The 16,419-nt window shown below is 43.0% G+C and overlaps 1 protein-coding gene across 1 annotated transcript; it reads left to right on the forward strand.

The window, feature by feature from the left end:
* The first annotated feature begins 937 nt into the window (after positions 1-937).
* fhdc2 (FH2 domain containing 2) lies at positions 938-11,066 on the forward strand. Its single transcript, XM_031745304.2, has 12 exons — positions 938-1,170; positions 2,288-2,833; positions 2,955-3,016; positions 5,303-5,405; positions 5,636-5,721; positions 5,925-6,025; positions 6,340-6,410; positions 6,596-6,703; positions 6,911-6,981; positions 7,882-7,999; positions 8,131-8,295; positions 8,389-11,066. The coding sequence occupies exons 2-12, from the start codon at positions 2,372-2,374 to the stop codon at positions 10,318-10,320; spliced, it is 3,279 nt and encodes a 1,092-aa protein (XP_031601164.1). The 5' UTR covers positions 938-1,170; positions 2,288-2,371; the 3' UTR covers positions 10,321-11,066.
* The last annotated feature ends 5,353 nt before the right edge of the window (positions 11,067-16,419 follow it).

Below are 16,419 nucleotides of genomic sequence, written 5' to 3' on the forward strand. Positions count from 1 at the left end.
TATAAAGCTTGTGTCTCTCAACAGTGGCATTTCCTTGTATTCTGGGAAATACACTGTACTCTGACAAGTGAGTGATTGAATAGAAAGTGAAGTTCCTGAGAGAGGTTTATTCTGGCACGGTACACTACAACATGCTCTGCTGCTCAGGCACAACAATGGACAGATCTTTGGGGTCGTAACCTCCTAATTACCACAGCCCCAGAAGTGATGAAGAGTGCCTGTCAGCGTGGCCTCTGAGAGGGGCTACCTGAGCCGGACTCAGGATAACCAGGTGACATGGTCCAGGGTGCTCCAGCACCTCAGATGAAAGGTCGGTGTTATGAGTCCACATCCAAGCACCCGGGCCATTTCAGCACACCACAGGGACATCTAGCCTCTTCGCTTTCACCTATATGCTCCGTTTGTGCTTTGGGGAAGAGATACAGACATAATTCCCAGGTTTGATGGACCTTTGGTCCCACTCTCAGGCTCTGGAAAAAAAAAAAAAAAAAAAAAACTTTCCCAAAGCAGATCAAGCCCTTCTGCACAAATCCCACATCAGAGGTCTTGCCCATATTAATGATTTTTCTGAAATAGACACTTATCAAGTTTTCGGCAGGGCTCCTGACATAATACAAGGTGCCGTGTGCAATCTTATGCGGACTTTGCAGACAAAGCCACTGAGGTATTAAGTCCAATAAAAGAAAGATTAAAGTGATATATGAGGTTAAGGCTTTGAGTTATTGATTTTGTTTAAGATATTAACACCCTTATTGAATCTTTTCCAAAACTGTAAGCATTTCATAAATTTATCGCCATTGCAGGATCTGTAAAATCTGAAAGTGGATTAAAGATGATCTAATAAAGAGTTTGCGCCAACCTGAAAAACCCTAAATCCGCCCATGGGAAAACTGGGAGGATACAATAAAGTGTGGGGGGCGTGCGCCTGCGCGTTCGCGTTGTGCAGTGTAGAAGTTTCCCTGCAAGTTTGGAAAGACAAGAGGACTGCAGCGAGTGGAGTGGCACAAGTTACCGGGACAAAGACGACATAGGAAAAATGTATATATGTTAAAAAAAAAATGAAGACCTCGATGTGTCGATGTTTCTAGCTGTGGCTCTTGTTGGAGTTTTTTTTTTTTATTTTTTTTTTTAAACACAACTTAACTGGAAAACTGTGGCCGGAAACTGCAGGTAAGTAAACCTGATTAGGACCAGAATCAGACGCGTTAAATAATTGGAACACTGTCGGGCAGCATGAAGTGAATGTTTATCCTATTTTTCTTAAGTTAGATCTACGCAAATACAACAGACATAAAATGTTGCACTAAATGTCAACAGTAGAAATCTTTTGAAACTTAAAAAAGGTTTTTTAAGAGCTTTCTTATGAAAAAGTAACGGATGCTATTGTGTCGATGTAGAAAAACAAAAAAGCTCACTTTCCATGTAACATTTCATCCTCCCACGAGTTCTTGGGCAACACGATTTATCAGATAATATTTTCGCTTGTCAAGATGAATATCTCATTAAATGATGGAGACCGAGATTACCGGTTTGTGCAGCGCGCCCGCGCGGCATGCAGTGGAACAGATTGGAAATCAAGCGCGTCCCTGAAAAAAGTTTGCCAAACCTTATGATTCATTTGGAGAACGCGAGAAAGGGCGAGAGGATGTGTGTGTGTGTGTGTTTTTTTTTTTTGTTGTTTTTTTTTTCCAAATCCAAAGCCGTGTAAAGATTAAAGCGTTTCCCTTGAACCCAGACTCCTGAAACCTCTGAGTCATTCCCAGTTGCATTACTAATCCTGCTTAAAAACCTGCTTGTGCAAGCGTGTTCAACACACTTTAAGATGATGCCCTCCCCAAAGTGAAGAAGGAATACGTAAGAAGATCGCAGAGCATTTATTTCTAGGCTTTGTGGTTAACTGTGCGTCTTACCTCACCGGTCTCCATATTTTCTAATTAGAAGGGGAAAAGGCGGTGTGGAGGTGTGTGTGTGCGCGCGCATTCAGTGAGGTGAAACTGAACAGGATGGGACAAGCTGTTCAAACAGATCGCAGATGGAAGAGCTCATCCTGCCCAGCTAATGCTTTCCCAAAAAAATGCCTTGAACTTTCATTCAAAGTTGAACTTGGGGTTAGATTTTTAGCTCGTACCAGTTGTAAGGCTGAAGTCATGGGAGCTCACTGGCCTAGTTGGAAGCTGACTTACTGGTTTTCAGTTGCAAAACTCTAGAGTTACACCGACTGTTTCTGCTTTCAATAATGTCTGAGATAAGATTTTTTTGTTGTTGTTGTTGCCGCTTTGTTTCCTAGACTGGGGTTATTGCTTGACCTTTAGACGAGAGCTCACTGGAAGAAAGGCAGACTGACCCTCCCTCAAACAGCCCGGCTGCCTCTATGCACATCAACCTGAGTGTGGCCATCAAGGAATCTTGTGCCTTTCATGGAACACAGCCTGCCCTTCCTGCCACTGCGGAAGTGACGACCATGGAGCCGCGCGTGGTGCTGGTCGCTCCTCCACCGCCTCCTCTAGCACCTCCACCACCACCGCCGCCTCCTCCCCCGCCTCCCCCCACGGCTCCCACCTTTTCCTCCTCCTCACCTTTAAGCCGGGCGGATAGCGCTCGTCGGAGCCGGCTGAGGAAGCTGAACTGGGAGCGCATCCCCAAAGAGAAGGTGGAGGGGAGAAAGAGCGTGTGGAGTGGGGCGGCCCCAGATGAAGACGAGTTCCCCATAGACCTCCATTCTCTGGATGAGCTGTTTGGTCAGAAGGACAGTAAGCCTCGGGACCGAACCAGCACCCTGAGACGGCGCTCTGCACTGCTGCGCTGCAGATCCCCTCAGGATAGCTCGGAGGAGGTCAGATCATGTACATGACAAGACATTTTAAAAAAATATTTGGCTTTTTTTTTTTTTTTTTCTTCCTCTCACAATGTGTCCTTTGCTTTTTGTCCCTTTTCTTTTTTTTTTTTCTAAACAGATCTCCTTATTGGACTCCAAACGCAGTATGAACATTGGAATATTTCTACGTCAGTTCAAGATGTAAGCTTAAAAAATTCTCACTGTTGAAATGTTTTAGTTGGTTCACAGAAAGAACAAAGAGGCTTATCCGAAGTCATGGGAAAAAAGTCATTAAAGAAACACATATCATAAATAAAACAAAACGGGTCAGAAGGAAAGAAGATAAGGAGCATAGAAATCAGCTACAGAGCAAACATTCATAATGGCCTTTGTGATATTTTAAGAAGAGGTTCAAGGGACTCTAATGATGTAGCCAGTCTAATCTCAATAGGCAGACCGTTTGACATAAGGGATTAATTTGGCCTTTTTCAAAGTGATCATTTTAAAAGCAAAGTGGAAGTTATCAGGCAGTCAGTGTGGTTTAACAAGAACAGGAGTAATCTGTTCATATCTCCTAATTGGCACTTATCAGTTTAAGCAGATGTAACGAGAGCTCTGCCTGATGCAGGAATCAACCTGTTTACAGCAGCTAAGGGCAAAAAGAATCTACGTTTGGAGATTTTCTTGTGCATCATAAAATAGATAAGGGCCTAAGAATAACTTCTGGCAGACTATTCTTGTCAATGAACCAACCAATTTTATATCACAGAGGCACCTAAGATTGTTGGCTGTCCCACCTTATCAAAGTTGTGGGGGTGCTGTCATTTATTTCCTGTTTCATTTCACTTTATATACTTGATATTCTTTGTGGTTTGGCTGTCAGCTGTAGAAGTCCTTGTCCATTTTAGTTCAAAGCATGTTGTGATTTTTCTTACAATGTGTTGACATGTCAGAGGTTAAACAGTAGCTGAGAAAGTAAATTGTATTGCATGAATAATGTTTTTAGTTGCGGCGCCAACAACTAGGCCTTTTCTCTGCATTTCATCAAACTGCCAACAGTACTGGAGGCCGTTTGACGTGGGATGCATACAGCGGTGCCCAAGGGAGCAGTATTTGACTGGGGTTAAACTGGAGAGAGTGGCCATATGTCAAAGGTGGACAGGTGTCGGTGTTAAAGTGCGAAGCCTCATCAGGAGAGAGGATGTCTGGTGTCAGGGAGGAGGAGGTGGTGTACCCTGAACAGCTGGCTTGGATCTTGAAGGAGGGTGGTAAACAAGCGGCTGGCTTTAGCCTTAGGAGTCAGAGTCGGCACCTGCTGGCGCCCTTAAAGAGTGTCTAATCTTAAAGCTAACCCCCCCTGCAGAGAGAGACCCCACTGGTGGCTTGTCATATTCATCTAAAAGCCTGATTAGCATGTTTGCTTGGCTCAAACAAAGCTGCACTTCTTGCAGTGAATGAGAGGTTTCATAGTCATGTAAACACATTTGCATACAGTTTAACATCTGGAATGGAATGGAATGAAACTAACGAACGATATCTACTTAGCAGAACTACATGTACTTTGAACTGCAGGAGTACAACGTGCAAGTTTAGGGGTTGTTATGCCTCCAAGAGACTCAATTGAAAACCTTTTCTTTTCTAAACTAGATCTGTTGAGACATGTAGGGGAAGCCATTATGTGAAAAGAGCCTCTTCTGTACACAAACATCTGTCTAGTTGGAAGTTTATTTGCCCTTGGTCTGAAGACAGACGGAGCTACTGCTCAAATGTGGGTGGAGTGTAGACAAAATCAAGTCTTTGTATTATCAGTGTCTTAGTCGCCCCCCTTCAATATTATTTCCTTCTTTTATTTAGATTGTTTCTTTTTTTTCAATAGGTTTTGTTGGAGCAATTAACAAAAGCTCTTTCTGTTTAGAAATGGATGTCCCTTTTTTTTTCTTTTTTTCTTTTTTTTTCTTTTTCCCCCCTCATGCGCTGCTTTTAGATGTTTTCATAGTTTGATCTTTATCCGTTTGTGTTAGACAATAAGATTCGGATGTGACTGCTGAGGCATGAATGAGGTGAGTTTGTTTGAGGATAAAGGCTGCAAACTAGTTTTAGTGCCTGTGATGTGCTGAAGTGGGAATTGGGGAGAGGCTAATGGGAAAACTGCTGAAATGGAGGACAGATGTGTCACTTGCAGAAAGGAATACAGAGGTCAAACACCCAGTCATCTCAGTTACTGCTCTTTCACCCCGTTGTCCTTCAGCCTTCGTCTGTGCATGTCTGCATTTTATTTGCCCAGTGCCACTTTGCATCGCCAGTGTGGCGTCAACTGACCCTCCCTCCGTGACACTTGGGCTGATAAGAACGGGATAAGCCTCTTTTATTGTGCGATCATTGCAAAACCGGAGCTGATTGTGCTCATTTCTTTTGGGTAGCTGTACCTTGACTTGAAAAGAGCACTGCTTGGCAAATGACGTCATTGTGTCTGTTGTGTTTCCGCAGGCCGGCTAAGGAGATAGTTGAGGATATCAGGCAGGGCGCCGGAGGCCGTTACGGAGCGGAGAAGCTCACAGAGCTCTGTAAATTGCTGCCTGACAATGAGGAGGTAAAGCGCCTTTTCTGGCATACAAACGCAACAGTGACAAGCTTCTTCCTCTCCTCCCGCCCTCCTCTAACTCATCATCTGGCTCTGCTTAGAATGATCAAGAGTTAGCCATTACACCATGTTGCATGTGATGTGGTCTGTGTTTCTTAGAGAAGTACCACACTAAGAGATAGCGGAATTGACTGTTAATGGGATGTTGGCAGCTTTACCCAGCTTCTATTCTCCTTCAGGAGTCTCGCCTTAAGAAGTTCAGCGGGGACCGGAGTTGGCTTGGAGAGCCTGATCTGTTCATGCTGCTTTTGGTGGAAGTCCCCAGGTACGCTCTTTATCAACTCCCAGTTTTTGGGGTTTTGTTTTGTTTGTTTGTTTTTTACCAAAAAAAGTATTCCAACAGAACCTATTTTCAAATTGATTTTCACTGCTGATCGACTGCTTATTTAACCAGTGCCTCATGTCCCTGTCATCAATCACCACTCTCCACTGATCAATCTGTTCCCCCGTTTTTCCCTCCTTCACCAGTTTTCGCCGTCGTCTGGATGCCATGATCCTGCAGCAAGAGTTTGACCCTGCTGTGACCTCTCTGTGTGTGGCAGCCAGATGTCTGAGGGAAGCAGCCCGAGGTAAAGTAACAGCAGGGAGTTGTGTACTCTGCCACTATAAAGATCTGGGAACCCTGTTGCCCTTTTTTAAATGCTTGTATTTGCAGAAATCCTAGGAGTCAGGATGCAAATAAGATGACTTATTCTGAATGCTAAATACTTTAAGATTTAGGAGTAACCTGCTGCTAGCAACTTTTTAAAATAAAGGTTTAGTGCAATAGTCAATTTAAGTGTCAGAACAAAGTTGCTGACTTATTTCATGCCCTTCATGTCCACTTCATTCACACTCTTTCAACCGTGAGGCACAGTTTTAAATCTGTCTTTTACGCTCCTAGAACTGCTGAGCTGCCCAGAATTACACTCCATCCTTCGTCTGGTCCTCAAAGCGGGGAACTATATGAATGCAGTGAGTGTTTCTTTATTTCCTTTTCGATTCTTTTAATCTGTTTACAGTTACCCAAACGCTAGTGGTCTGGGTTTGTGTTCAGAGGCGTCGCTCAGACTGTGCACCTGGGTTTTGAATCGTTGTTTGTTTAAAGCTGTCACGTGTTGTGTGTGTGTTTTGTTTTGACCTTGTGCATGTCTTCTCAGGGTGGATATGCAGGAAATGCTGCTGGTTTTCGAATTTCATCGCTGCTGAAGCTGGCGGACACCAAAGCCAACAAGCCAGGCATGAATCTGCTGCATTTTGTTGCAATGGTAAGATCTGAAATGTAGATGCCGTGAAATATAGTACCTGTTTTTAGTTGAAGAAATACAGTTGGTGTTGGGTCAAAAAAAAAAAAAGTAGTTGAAGGCCCTCAAACCAGATTGCTTTGCAGAGCGTCAGATTTTTCTCACCATTGGTAAATAATGTTTTGCTTCCTTTGAAACAATGGCTGATTAATCATGTGTTTGTCTCCACAGGAAGCTGTGAAAAAAGACCAGAGTTTACTGTCATTTCCCAGCCAACTAGGTCATGTTGGCTCCGCTTCAAGGTCAGTCTTTTTCCCCCCAAATCTATATCCTACTGTTATTTAGTCTGAATGATCATTCTTAATGACAATAATACCTCAAACACCCTACCAAAACAACAAAACACCCAGCTGTCAGCAAAAGATGCATGATTGGCAGTGGGGTATGATGGCCACTATTTGAGCTGCTGGACATTTTGACCATTTTCTTATTTCAGTTAGTGACTACAGCTGGGTGCTAAGAGATGACTATCTCTATGAGACTCTCAATTCCTGCACCCTTGCTCCTGCATTCTTGCTAGAATCTATTTAAATGGGACATGTTTTGCTCATTTGCAGATTTTTATTCCTGCCCTCTATTAGAGTAGTTTAACATGACTCTCAGCTTATAATATCCTTACTTATCTTATGCTGGGCTTTGATGGAGCCACTGAGTTTACATGCTGTCATGAAATGAGCCATTTTAGCTCTCTTCCCCTTCATTTTAAGCTAAGGCTCTTCTGGTTGGCTGCCCCTGATAAACCGAAGGCTTGAACAGTGGGTGGCTGGGCACCTGGGGTGACCATATAGAGGGAAGAGGTGTAGAAGATAGAGGTATAGAAAATGTCTAAGCATTTCCAAGCAGTCTGCAGCCTGAACTTCAAGGTCACAGGAATTACCTGCACAGGTTCTGACCTCTGTATTTGAAGTTTTGGGCATGTTTATTATGAGCGTCCATCATTGTAAGGGGATATATGACAAGGAGGAGGAAAGCAAAATAGGTCTTCTCTATGACTATTTCCTAGACACTTTCGATCATGTGCAATCATTTAGTTCCCGTCTTTAATTATTCACCCTTTGTTGAGACATACAGTTTACACACCTGTTTCTGTTCAGTTCACAAAAAAATTGCATGTATGTATTTGTCCTCTCCTCCTGTTGCAGGTTTTGTGAAGAGTCTGTGCTTGATGACTTGGCCAAGTTAAAAAGCAGAGTTGCGGCCCTCAAGGCAAATATACAGACTGAGGCAGAGATTCAGAAGCAGACACAGCCTTTCCTGGAGGTATGCAACAGATTGACTTTTAAATGGACTGTCTCCAATTTGAAATGTAACATGTCAGGTTATCTCAAGTTCAAGATTTTGGGCTTTAATTGAAGGGGTAATGAATATGTTCATGTAAAATGTATCTACAGGTGGCTGAGGAGCATCTGAAGGAGGCAGAGGATGAGGTGGAGGGTATGAGGATGTCGAGTCAGGCTCTGGTGGAGTTTTTCTGCGAAGATGACTGCACTTTTAAATTGGAGGAGGCTTGCAGGGTCTTTCATTTATTTTGCCACCGCTTCCAAAGAGCAGTCCAGGTTAGACGCTGTCGATAGGAAAATTGCATCATAGAAACTTTAACTGTATGCTAAAGATGACTGAGCAACTATCCTTTCTCTCTCTCTTCATAGGAAAATGCAGAACGTGAATTGAAAGAACAGAAACGTCTGGAACGCCAACGTGAGATGGCAGAAAAGCGTCGCTCTCTGGCTGTTTGCACTGGGCTAGACCTGAGCCTGAGCCTCGCCAGAGAGCCTCCCAGTCAGGAGAGCCAGGATGAGCTGGAAAAACTCCTAGAAAGGAATCTAAGCTACACTTGGAGCCGTCGTAGTCTTAGAAGCTCTGATTCCCGCAGATACCTCCAACACTCTCACAACGATAGCCATCTCCTCAACTCACCAGTGTTCAAGAGCTTCCCTGAGCTGGGCAGCAGCCCGACGTCAACCAGTTATCACTCAAACAGCTCCTCTGACCACGAGACCTCTGCTGTTCTCTGCAGCTCTCCAGAGACTGATGGCATGTGTTCCCCCATTGACCAAGGACCCGTCCTGGGCCGAGGGAGCAGGGCTCAGCACAGCCAAGAGACAAAATTAAACACTGAAACAGCAACATTTAGTCATTCTCAGCGCGAAAGTGGCTTTGTTGTGAAACAACACGGACCTGAGAGTATTTCTTATGTGAGGCAAAACCAATCCAAGTTAAGGGGAACTGAAAAAGAAGTGGATTTTTCACATGAACACATGGATTTGGTTAACCGTTCCTATACAGACTCTGCTTCTATCCATAACACACCAACCCAGTGTGTTAAAAGCAGAACTTCCACTTACAGGCAGAATTTTGGCCTGCCAGTAATGCCCAGTAATCGTCCTATTCACTCAAAATCCAACAGCTCTTGTGTCAATGAGGAATTACAACAGTCTGTTCATACAAGTGGAATACAGTCTTGTAGTGACAACAGTACTGGGCTCATTAGGTACTCCAGATCTGAGACCAAACTGCAGTCATCTGTCAGCCCTCCAGTGGAGGAGCAGTCGCAGCCACAGACGAGAGACGCACCCTCTATTGAACCAAGTACTGCGACGTGTTTGCCTGATGGAGTTTTAACAAACCGGACAGACACAGACGTGGTGTCCACACCTGCGGAGGAGACTTGGATGCCCTCCAGTCTACCGGAGTTCAGCCAGTCACAGCCAGAGGAGGATCCCGAGTTGCCAAGTACCGAGAGGGAGACGGGGAGGTCATATTCTCGTGTCGGTGAAACGCTGGAGTGCCACACTCTGGTGAAAGGCCTTAGATCCTATGACGCCTTGTCACCCCCAGGCTCCCCACTCCCACGACCAACACCAAGCCTCTGCTCCAAGTGGAGGAAAGAAAGGGAGGTTGACCTTCAAGAGGGGTCAACCCCAGCGTCTCCGACATCAAAGGAAGAGGCTCGAACCATGAAGGTCCCTGTACGCAGTGGGATAGGAGCCAAGAGGGGACTTGTGTCACGCACAGGCCCTTCCAGTAGCACGGGCATTCCCAGGGTACGCTCTAAAACTGAATCTTCAAGTGGAAACCCACCCCCTACAAACTCATCAACTCCTACCCGCCTGGCTACTCCTCGTAGTGTGTCAATGCGTTCATCTCCTATTTCTCGAGCGGCTGAGGTGAAGCGAAGTAACAGCACGCGGGAGAGAACTGTAAGTGAGGCGCAGGCTCCGGGGAAGCTCACCCTGGCCCGTAGGACTTCAGACAGATCTGTGCCAGAGAAGGGCTCTGGCAGCACCCAGCCAACTTTCATCAGAGGCACTCCTCTCCGCGTTTCCAAACGCCTCGCCCCAAACTCAGAGTCTCAGGTTTCCTGTCAGCCTAGCACTGCCCACAGCCCATCCTCGGCCACAGCCAAGACCATACGTACGGCTGTCATATCGGCAGCCCGAAATAAAACTGCCAAGACGACAAGCACAAGCCCCACTCCTGCTAGCTCTAAAATCCCAACAGCTTCAAGGATACCTGGGCCCAAAATGCCTCGAGGGTCTGCCACCTCCACCTCTCCTGCTGCTCAGCCCCTGTGGAGGTGATGGACATGAATAAGTGCCTCCTCAAACTTCTCCTGCCTTTACAGTTTTGTGATTGTTTTGAGCTCTTTGTCAGCTGTAGTTCATTAAAAATTGATTTGTGTGACATGCATGTGTAGTCTGAGTGCTCGGTTTCTACATGTGCAAAAGGACCGTGTGGTGGGAGCATCAGGGATACTTCATCTTGTTTCACCCAGTAACAGGATAGGGGATTTTCTACAGTCTACCTCTATTTACACCCATTTGTGTCCTTTGCAGGCAATAGGACAACAAAACTCTGTCTCCAGTTGTAGAACAGGTTGACACTAAGTCACAATAATAAAATAGAACACTACTCTGTGCCTTGTATGTACAAGTGTGCTGCCAGAAGTGTAATTTGGCAAACCGTTTGTCTCTTGCATGGAACAAAACACTTTTTTTTTTCTTCTTCTTTTTTTTAGGAACGTGTCCAAATGTTGTGAATACAGTGACCTCTCTGTTAAGTGATCATGGTGTTCTCAAACTTGGCTGTCTTACAGTCCTAACTGAACTCGGTACAATATTGAACTATTCATCCTGTTTTGGTGAGGCCTCATCATTACGATGCACTTTATAAACTGAAGAAGAGGCTGTTGGGGGATTGTTATTATTTTTTTGTTTATTTTATATCAAAAGAGTCTAAATTTATTGAATAGCAGTGGTTGTTATTCACTGTATTATATGGTTTTGTAAACGACAGAAGATAAATAAAGATAGCGATGTGAAAATGTTATTGTCTGAGAAATGTGCTTGTCAGTATATACTCTATTTTAAATTATAACTATATTATGTATCTGTTCAGTATGTATTTGCTTTCAAGGTCTCTCATATGCATCAGCTGCAGCTCTTGCTGTCTTCTTGTCACCCCTCCATTTTTCTCTCCCTCTTGCTACATCTCTTGACACAGTCACCCCCATTCCTGTCAGTGGTTGTAGTCATGGAAATGCGGCAGACGTCCCGGGGAATCTCCTGGCAGAATAGTGGGGTGCAAGGGGTGGGGTGGAGGGTGACTGTGGGTGTAGGGGTCCCAGTGGGAATTCTCCCTTTATAGGCTTCGGTGACGCCAGAACCTCTTGGGAAAGGCAATAAACTGGTGCCTCTTTGTGTTCTTGAGTGTCCGGTTGTTGGTCACCGCTGGCCTTTTAACCTGCCACAGTGTATAAGTGGTGACATCAACAGCAGATCTCCAGGGGTGTAAGACGGAGCAGTCTAAAGTGATCCTTCTTTTTAGCTTCTTTCTGCAGTGATCTGAAAGCACTGGATTAGTGGGAATAATGACTTGTCTGAAGGTGAATATGTGATATATGAGCTTAAAGACTAATGCTCATCAAAGAGGATGAGGTCCAAAAGATAGACGACAGGGTTTTTTTATGGTCTGTTTGTATGCAGAGAAATTTATGTCTGCAGACCTGTCCTTAAATGGTCAAATGCAGGAACAGCCTTCCTCATTTGCAGTTGGACTGATTGAAAGTGCAATATAGGAAGATTTTCGGGTCTATTTTTACAGTGAGAGGCCTATATTGGGAAAGTTTGCTCAACAGTGAATCGTTGTTTGCCTCTATGTTCTGTCACAGACTGGCTTCTTCTCCTGGGTGTATCTACACAAACCTGCTCTTTAATCATTTGCCAACCAACTTTATAAAAGCACTTTAGAAAACCTCGATCACTGGCCAAAGTGCTGAACATAGAAATAAAAATACATCAGGATAAAATTTAAAAACTCTGATGTATGGAATCAAAAGAAACCAAAAACGACAAGGTGACACAAGACAGTGAAATATTTGATTTGATATTTGAGGTTTAGCATAAATTAGAAGTTCAGATTTCTATGGTGTCATCACAGCATTATTTAAAGAGGACCTATCATAGTTGCAACTAGACAACTTGAAAAAGTCAAAATGTCAACAGTGAGTTTACTGCAAAGAGTAAATATCTGAAGAAGTTACTGAAATGTCTTTTAAATCTTGGCCAACCGTTACTGCTCCACGTGCTGTGAATGGTGGTAATAATGGTAAATGGTAAATGGCCTGTATTTATATAGCGCCTTACTAGTCCCTAAGGACCCCAAAGCGCTTTACATATCCAGTCATCCACCCATTCACACACACATTCACACACTAGGTGGGATGAGTCTACCTGCTTGATTTTTTTTGTTTTTTTTTTGTTTACATTAACAATAACATCACATTAACAAACTGAAATTTTTTCAAACCACAGAAGGCCACACTGAGCCCTGGTTCTTCAGAATAGAGGACAGGAAGCCAGATGGACAATTCAAAAGCAGCAAGAAGAAAGACTGCGTCGAGGACAAGTGTAAGTAAGACATTCAGAGATATTCACTTTTGTTTTATTGTTAATGATCCGCTCTAAGCCCCTGTGTAGAGTTCAGAGGTCTATTTGCTTTTCGTTTTTGCAGCTGCTTTCACAAAGAAGAGTGGCAAACGTAAATCTAGCCACAATGAAACTGAGGAGCCACTCAATGAAAAGAGCAAAACATCTAGCTCAAAGGAGGAGTCCAGCCACTCCATTTACAAGACTGATGTCCCCTTACCCAGCACATACAACAGTTATAGGCTAGGTAAGAATATGTTGAAATTCCATATGCAATGACAGAGCCTCTTTCCAGTTAGTAAAAGGGCTGTTTTCCTCCCAAACTCTCCAAGCTTAGCTGGTATTCATCTGATAATTAGTAGGGACGTTCTAACAAAGCCTGTATAAATGTGTATATAAACTGAGCCAGTGTTGGCTGTTTTACATGCAATAATCAAGACCCCCATGTCTGTTTTGTGTCTCTGTAGAGGACTTTGAATCAAAATATGAAGAGCTGGATCTGCTGGGTGGAGGAGGTTATGGGACTGTCTACTTTGGAAAACGCAAAGAAGACAATGTCCGAGTATGACTTGTTATATGTGTACCTCACAGTTCTTCTAGTGAATCCTGTGCACTATGTGCTTTTTCTAAACCACATTTTCTCTGTAATGCAGGTTGTTATAAAACGTGTTTTTCAGAATTGTGTCGACCGCCTACCAATGGTAAGCAGGTTTGTCCTTTCTCTTGACACTTTTGCTTTTTGTTTTGGAAAATTTGTGTTGAGAAACACGAACATTTCACAGCATGTCAAGAAAATGTTTGAACACTGACCTCAATTTTCTATGGTTCTAAAGCTTCTTAATGGTAAAATGACCAAAGGTCCCGTGGAAGTGGCATTGCTGATGAAAGTTGGGGCAGGACCACAGACTACAAGCAGCAATGTTACCCCAGTACTACTGGAGTGGTTCGACTCAGTAAACGAACTTATTATGGTCTTTGAAAGGCAGAAAAAAAACGTAGATTTGGATGTGTATCTGCAAAGCAGAAACAGGTTTCTGCATGACAGTGAGGTTAAGGTAAGTGAGTGGTAGGAGGGAAATACAGTATCTCACAAAGTGAATACACCCCTCACATTTTTGTAAATATTTTGTTCTATCTTTTCATGGGACAACACTGAAGATATGACACTTTCATACAATGTAATCAGTGTACAGCTTGTATAACAGTGTAAATTTGCTGTCCCCTCTAAATAACTCAATGTACAGCCATTAATGTCTAAACCACTGGCAACAAAAGTGAGTACACCCCTTCAGATACTGGGCCACAGGGCAGTACTCCAACATGATAACAACTCCAAAAACGCTCTCAAAAAGACCAGTGCCTTGCTAAATAAACTGAGGGTAAACGTACTTGACTGGCCAACCATGTCTCCAGACTTAAATCCTATTGAGCATCTGTAGGACATCCCCAAATGGAAGGTGGAGGAGGCGCAAGGTCTCTTACATCCACCAGCTCCCTGATGTCATCATGGAGTGGACGAGGAGTCTAGTGGCACCCTGTGAAGCTCTAGAAAGGCAGTGTTGGAAAATAATGGTTGCCACACAAAATATTAGCACTTTGGGCACAATTTGGACATTTTCATCTAGGGGGGTACTCACTTTTGTTGCCAGCGGTTCAGACGTTAATGGCTGTATGTTAAGTTATTTTGAGGTGACAGCAAATTTACACTGTTATACAAGCTCTACACTGACTACTTTACATTGTATCAAAGTGCCAAATCTTCAATGTTGTCCCATGAAAAGATAGAATAAAATATTTACAAAAATGTGAGGGGTGTACTAACTTTTGTGAGATAATATATATAGCAATCTTTCATGGATAATGCAAATCTTGTGGCTTGAACATACCTTTCTTTTCTTTGTCAGAATATAATGAGAAAGCTGGTAGATGCAGCTATTGAGATGCATTCCAGGGGTGTATTTCATTGGGACATTAAGGCAAATAACATTGTGATTGAAGTATCAGCTGACAGCTGATCTTTCAACATGCCGACAAGTGAAATACATTGATTTTGGCTGTGGAGCCACTTTTACTCCAGAAGCAGTCACTCGAAGAAGAAGTGGCAGGTTATCAGTCCCAGTGTTCAAATGTCCTGGACTCTCCATGCATCTTGTGTCCATGTGAATTCCTCACCATTAATAATATTTCTCTGGATTTCAGAGACAACTCTGGACTTGTATGAATCCAACGTGAATACAGCAGACTGCATCACAGTTTTGCAGCTCGGCACAGTGATGGATAAGCTGTTGCACTACATCCTCCCAGACACCTCCACCAAATCGAGATCTAGGACACGTAGCGACATTTCAGACGGTAAGCCAGATGTTAATTCCCCAACCTGTTGTGATTTGCGTTACAAGTGAAAATGTTTTTTTCTGTGTTTTCTTTGCTTTTGTCTGTATTGATCACGCACATGTAAATCTATAGGAACACAAAAATGTGACCCCTCTATTTTATTTCTATGAAGACTGCAAGGACTTTCTGTCAGGTTCTCTGAACCAGATCCATAAAGACCGCCTAACCCTGGAGGAACTTAAAAATCATCCTTGGCTCAACTGACGTCTCTACTCTGACAAATACAGGGTCATGAAGCAGAAGCTCCAACAGAGAAGTATTTGTTAAAATTAAATAGCCATGTTATAATTCTGTGCATGTCATTACCAAAATAAACAGATTCACAAGCAAATTATTTGATTTCTGGGATTAGCCTTTAACCCTTGGGGTACATTTTCCTATACATCATATGTTTCTCAGGTTTACAGTTCTTTGTGGATCAAACCAGCTAAATTCTACAATTTATAAGCACATATATGTATGTTGTATTTTCTTTTGTGTTAATACATTTTATTAACAAATAAAAGCATCGATGCAATACAAAATACAATTCAAAATGTGTAAAACAATAACATCATATAATAATCTCAAACTGTATTGAAAGCCAAAAAGAAGAGGTTGGTCTTGAGAGCAGAATAAAAAAATGGGCAATGAAGAAGCCTGGTAACGAATTCCACAATTCACCATGATGAGAAGAAAACATTGGTTACTGTTCCTCTCCAGGAGGACTAAGAAAATGTTTGACTAAAGCGTGAACAACATAATCACAATAATTAGATTCCTTTTACCACTGAGCTACATTACATCTACCATCATATTGTTGTGTATCTATGAGATTTACAGTTCTTTGTGTATTACGCCAGCTACATTCTACAATTTATAAGCAGATGTTGCATGGAGTTAACTATCCTGTCTTTCTGCATCTGCGAGAGGACAAATCATCACACATTTGCTTGGGCAAGGTACACTAGCTGTACCTTTGGTTTAAACCCAGAACCTTCTTGCTCTGAAGCCACAATGCCAATGCATCCCTGTGCCCACACCTGGTAATTAGTGCTACATGACAAATTGATAAAGCATTACAGTTTCACTCACCAAAGCTAAAGCATTTAAAATCCTTGTACTGTCTGCCCCACATTGGCTTAACTTCTGTATACTGACATAGATGTCACACACATCCTGAGGCTGATCCTGCATTAAGTTAAATATGTAAACGCTGTGGGATAGGCTCCGGCCCCCCTTCCACAAGCCTGAATTTGATAAGGAGACGAAAACAGATGGATGGAATATAAAATAGACACATTTTAAGAAAGAGGTTTTCTAATGTGAATATTGACAAGAATAAACAGACCGCATTAAGCACTTATGTTTCCATCAAAA

The sequence above is a fragment of the Oreochromis aureus genome, linkage group 2, assembly GCF_013358895.1.
Source record: "Oreochromis aureus strain Israel breed Guangdong linkage group 2, ZZ_aureus, whole genome shotgun sequence".
Lineage (NCBI taxonomy): Eukaryota > Metazoa > Chordata > Actinopteri > Cichliformes > Cichlidae > Oreochromis > Oreochromis aureus.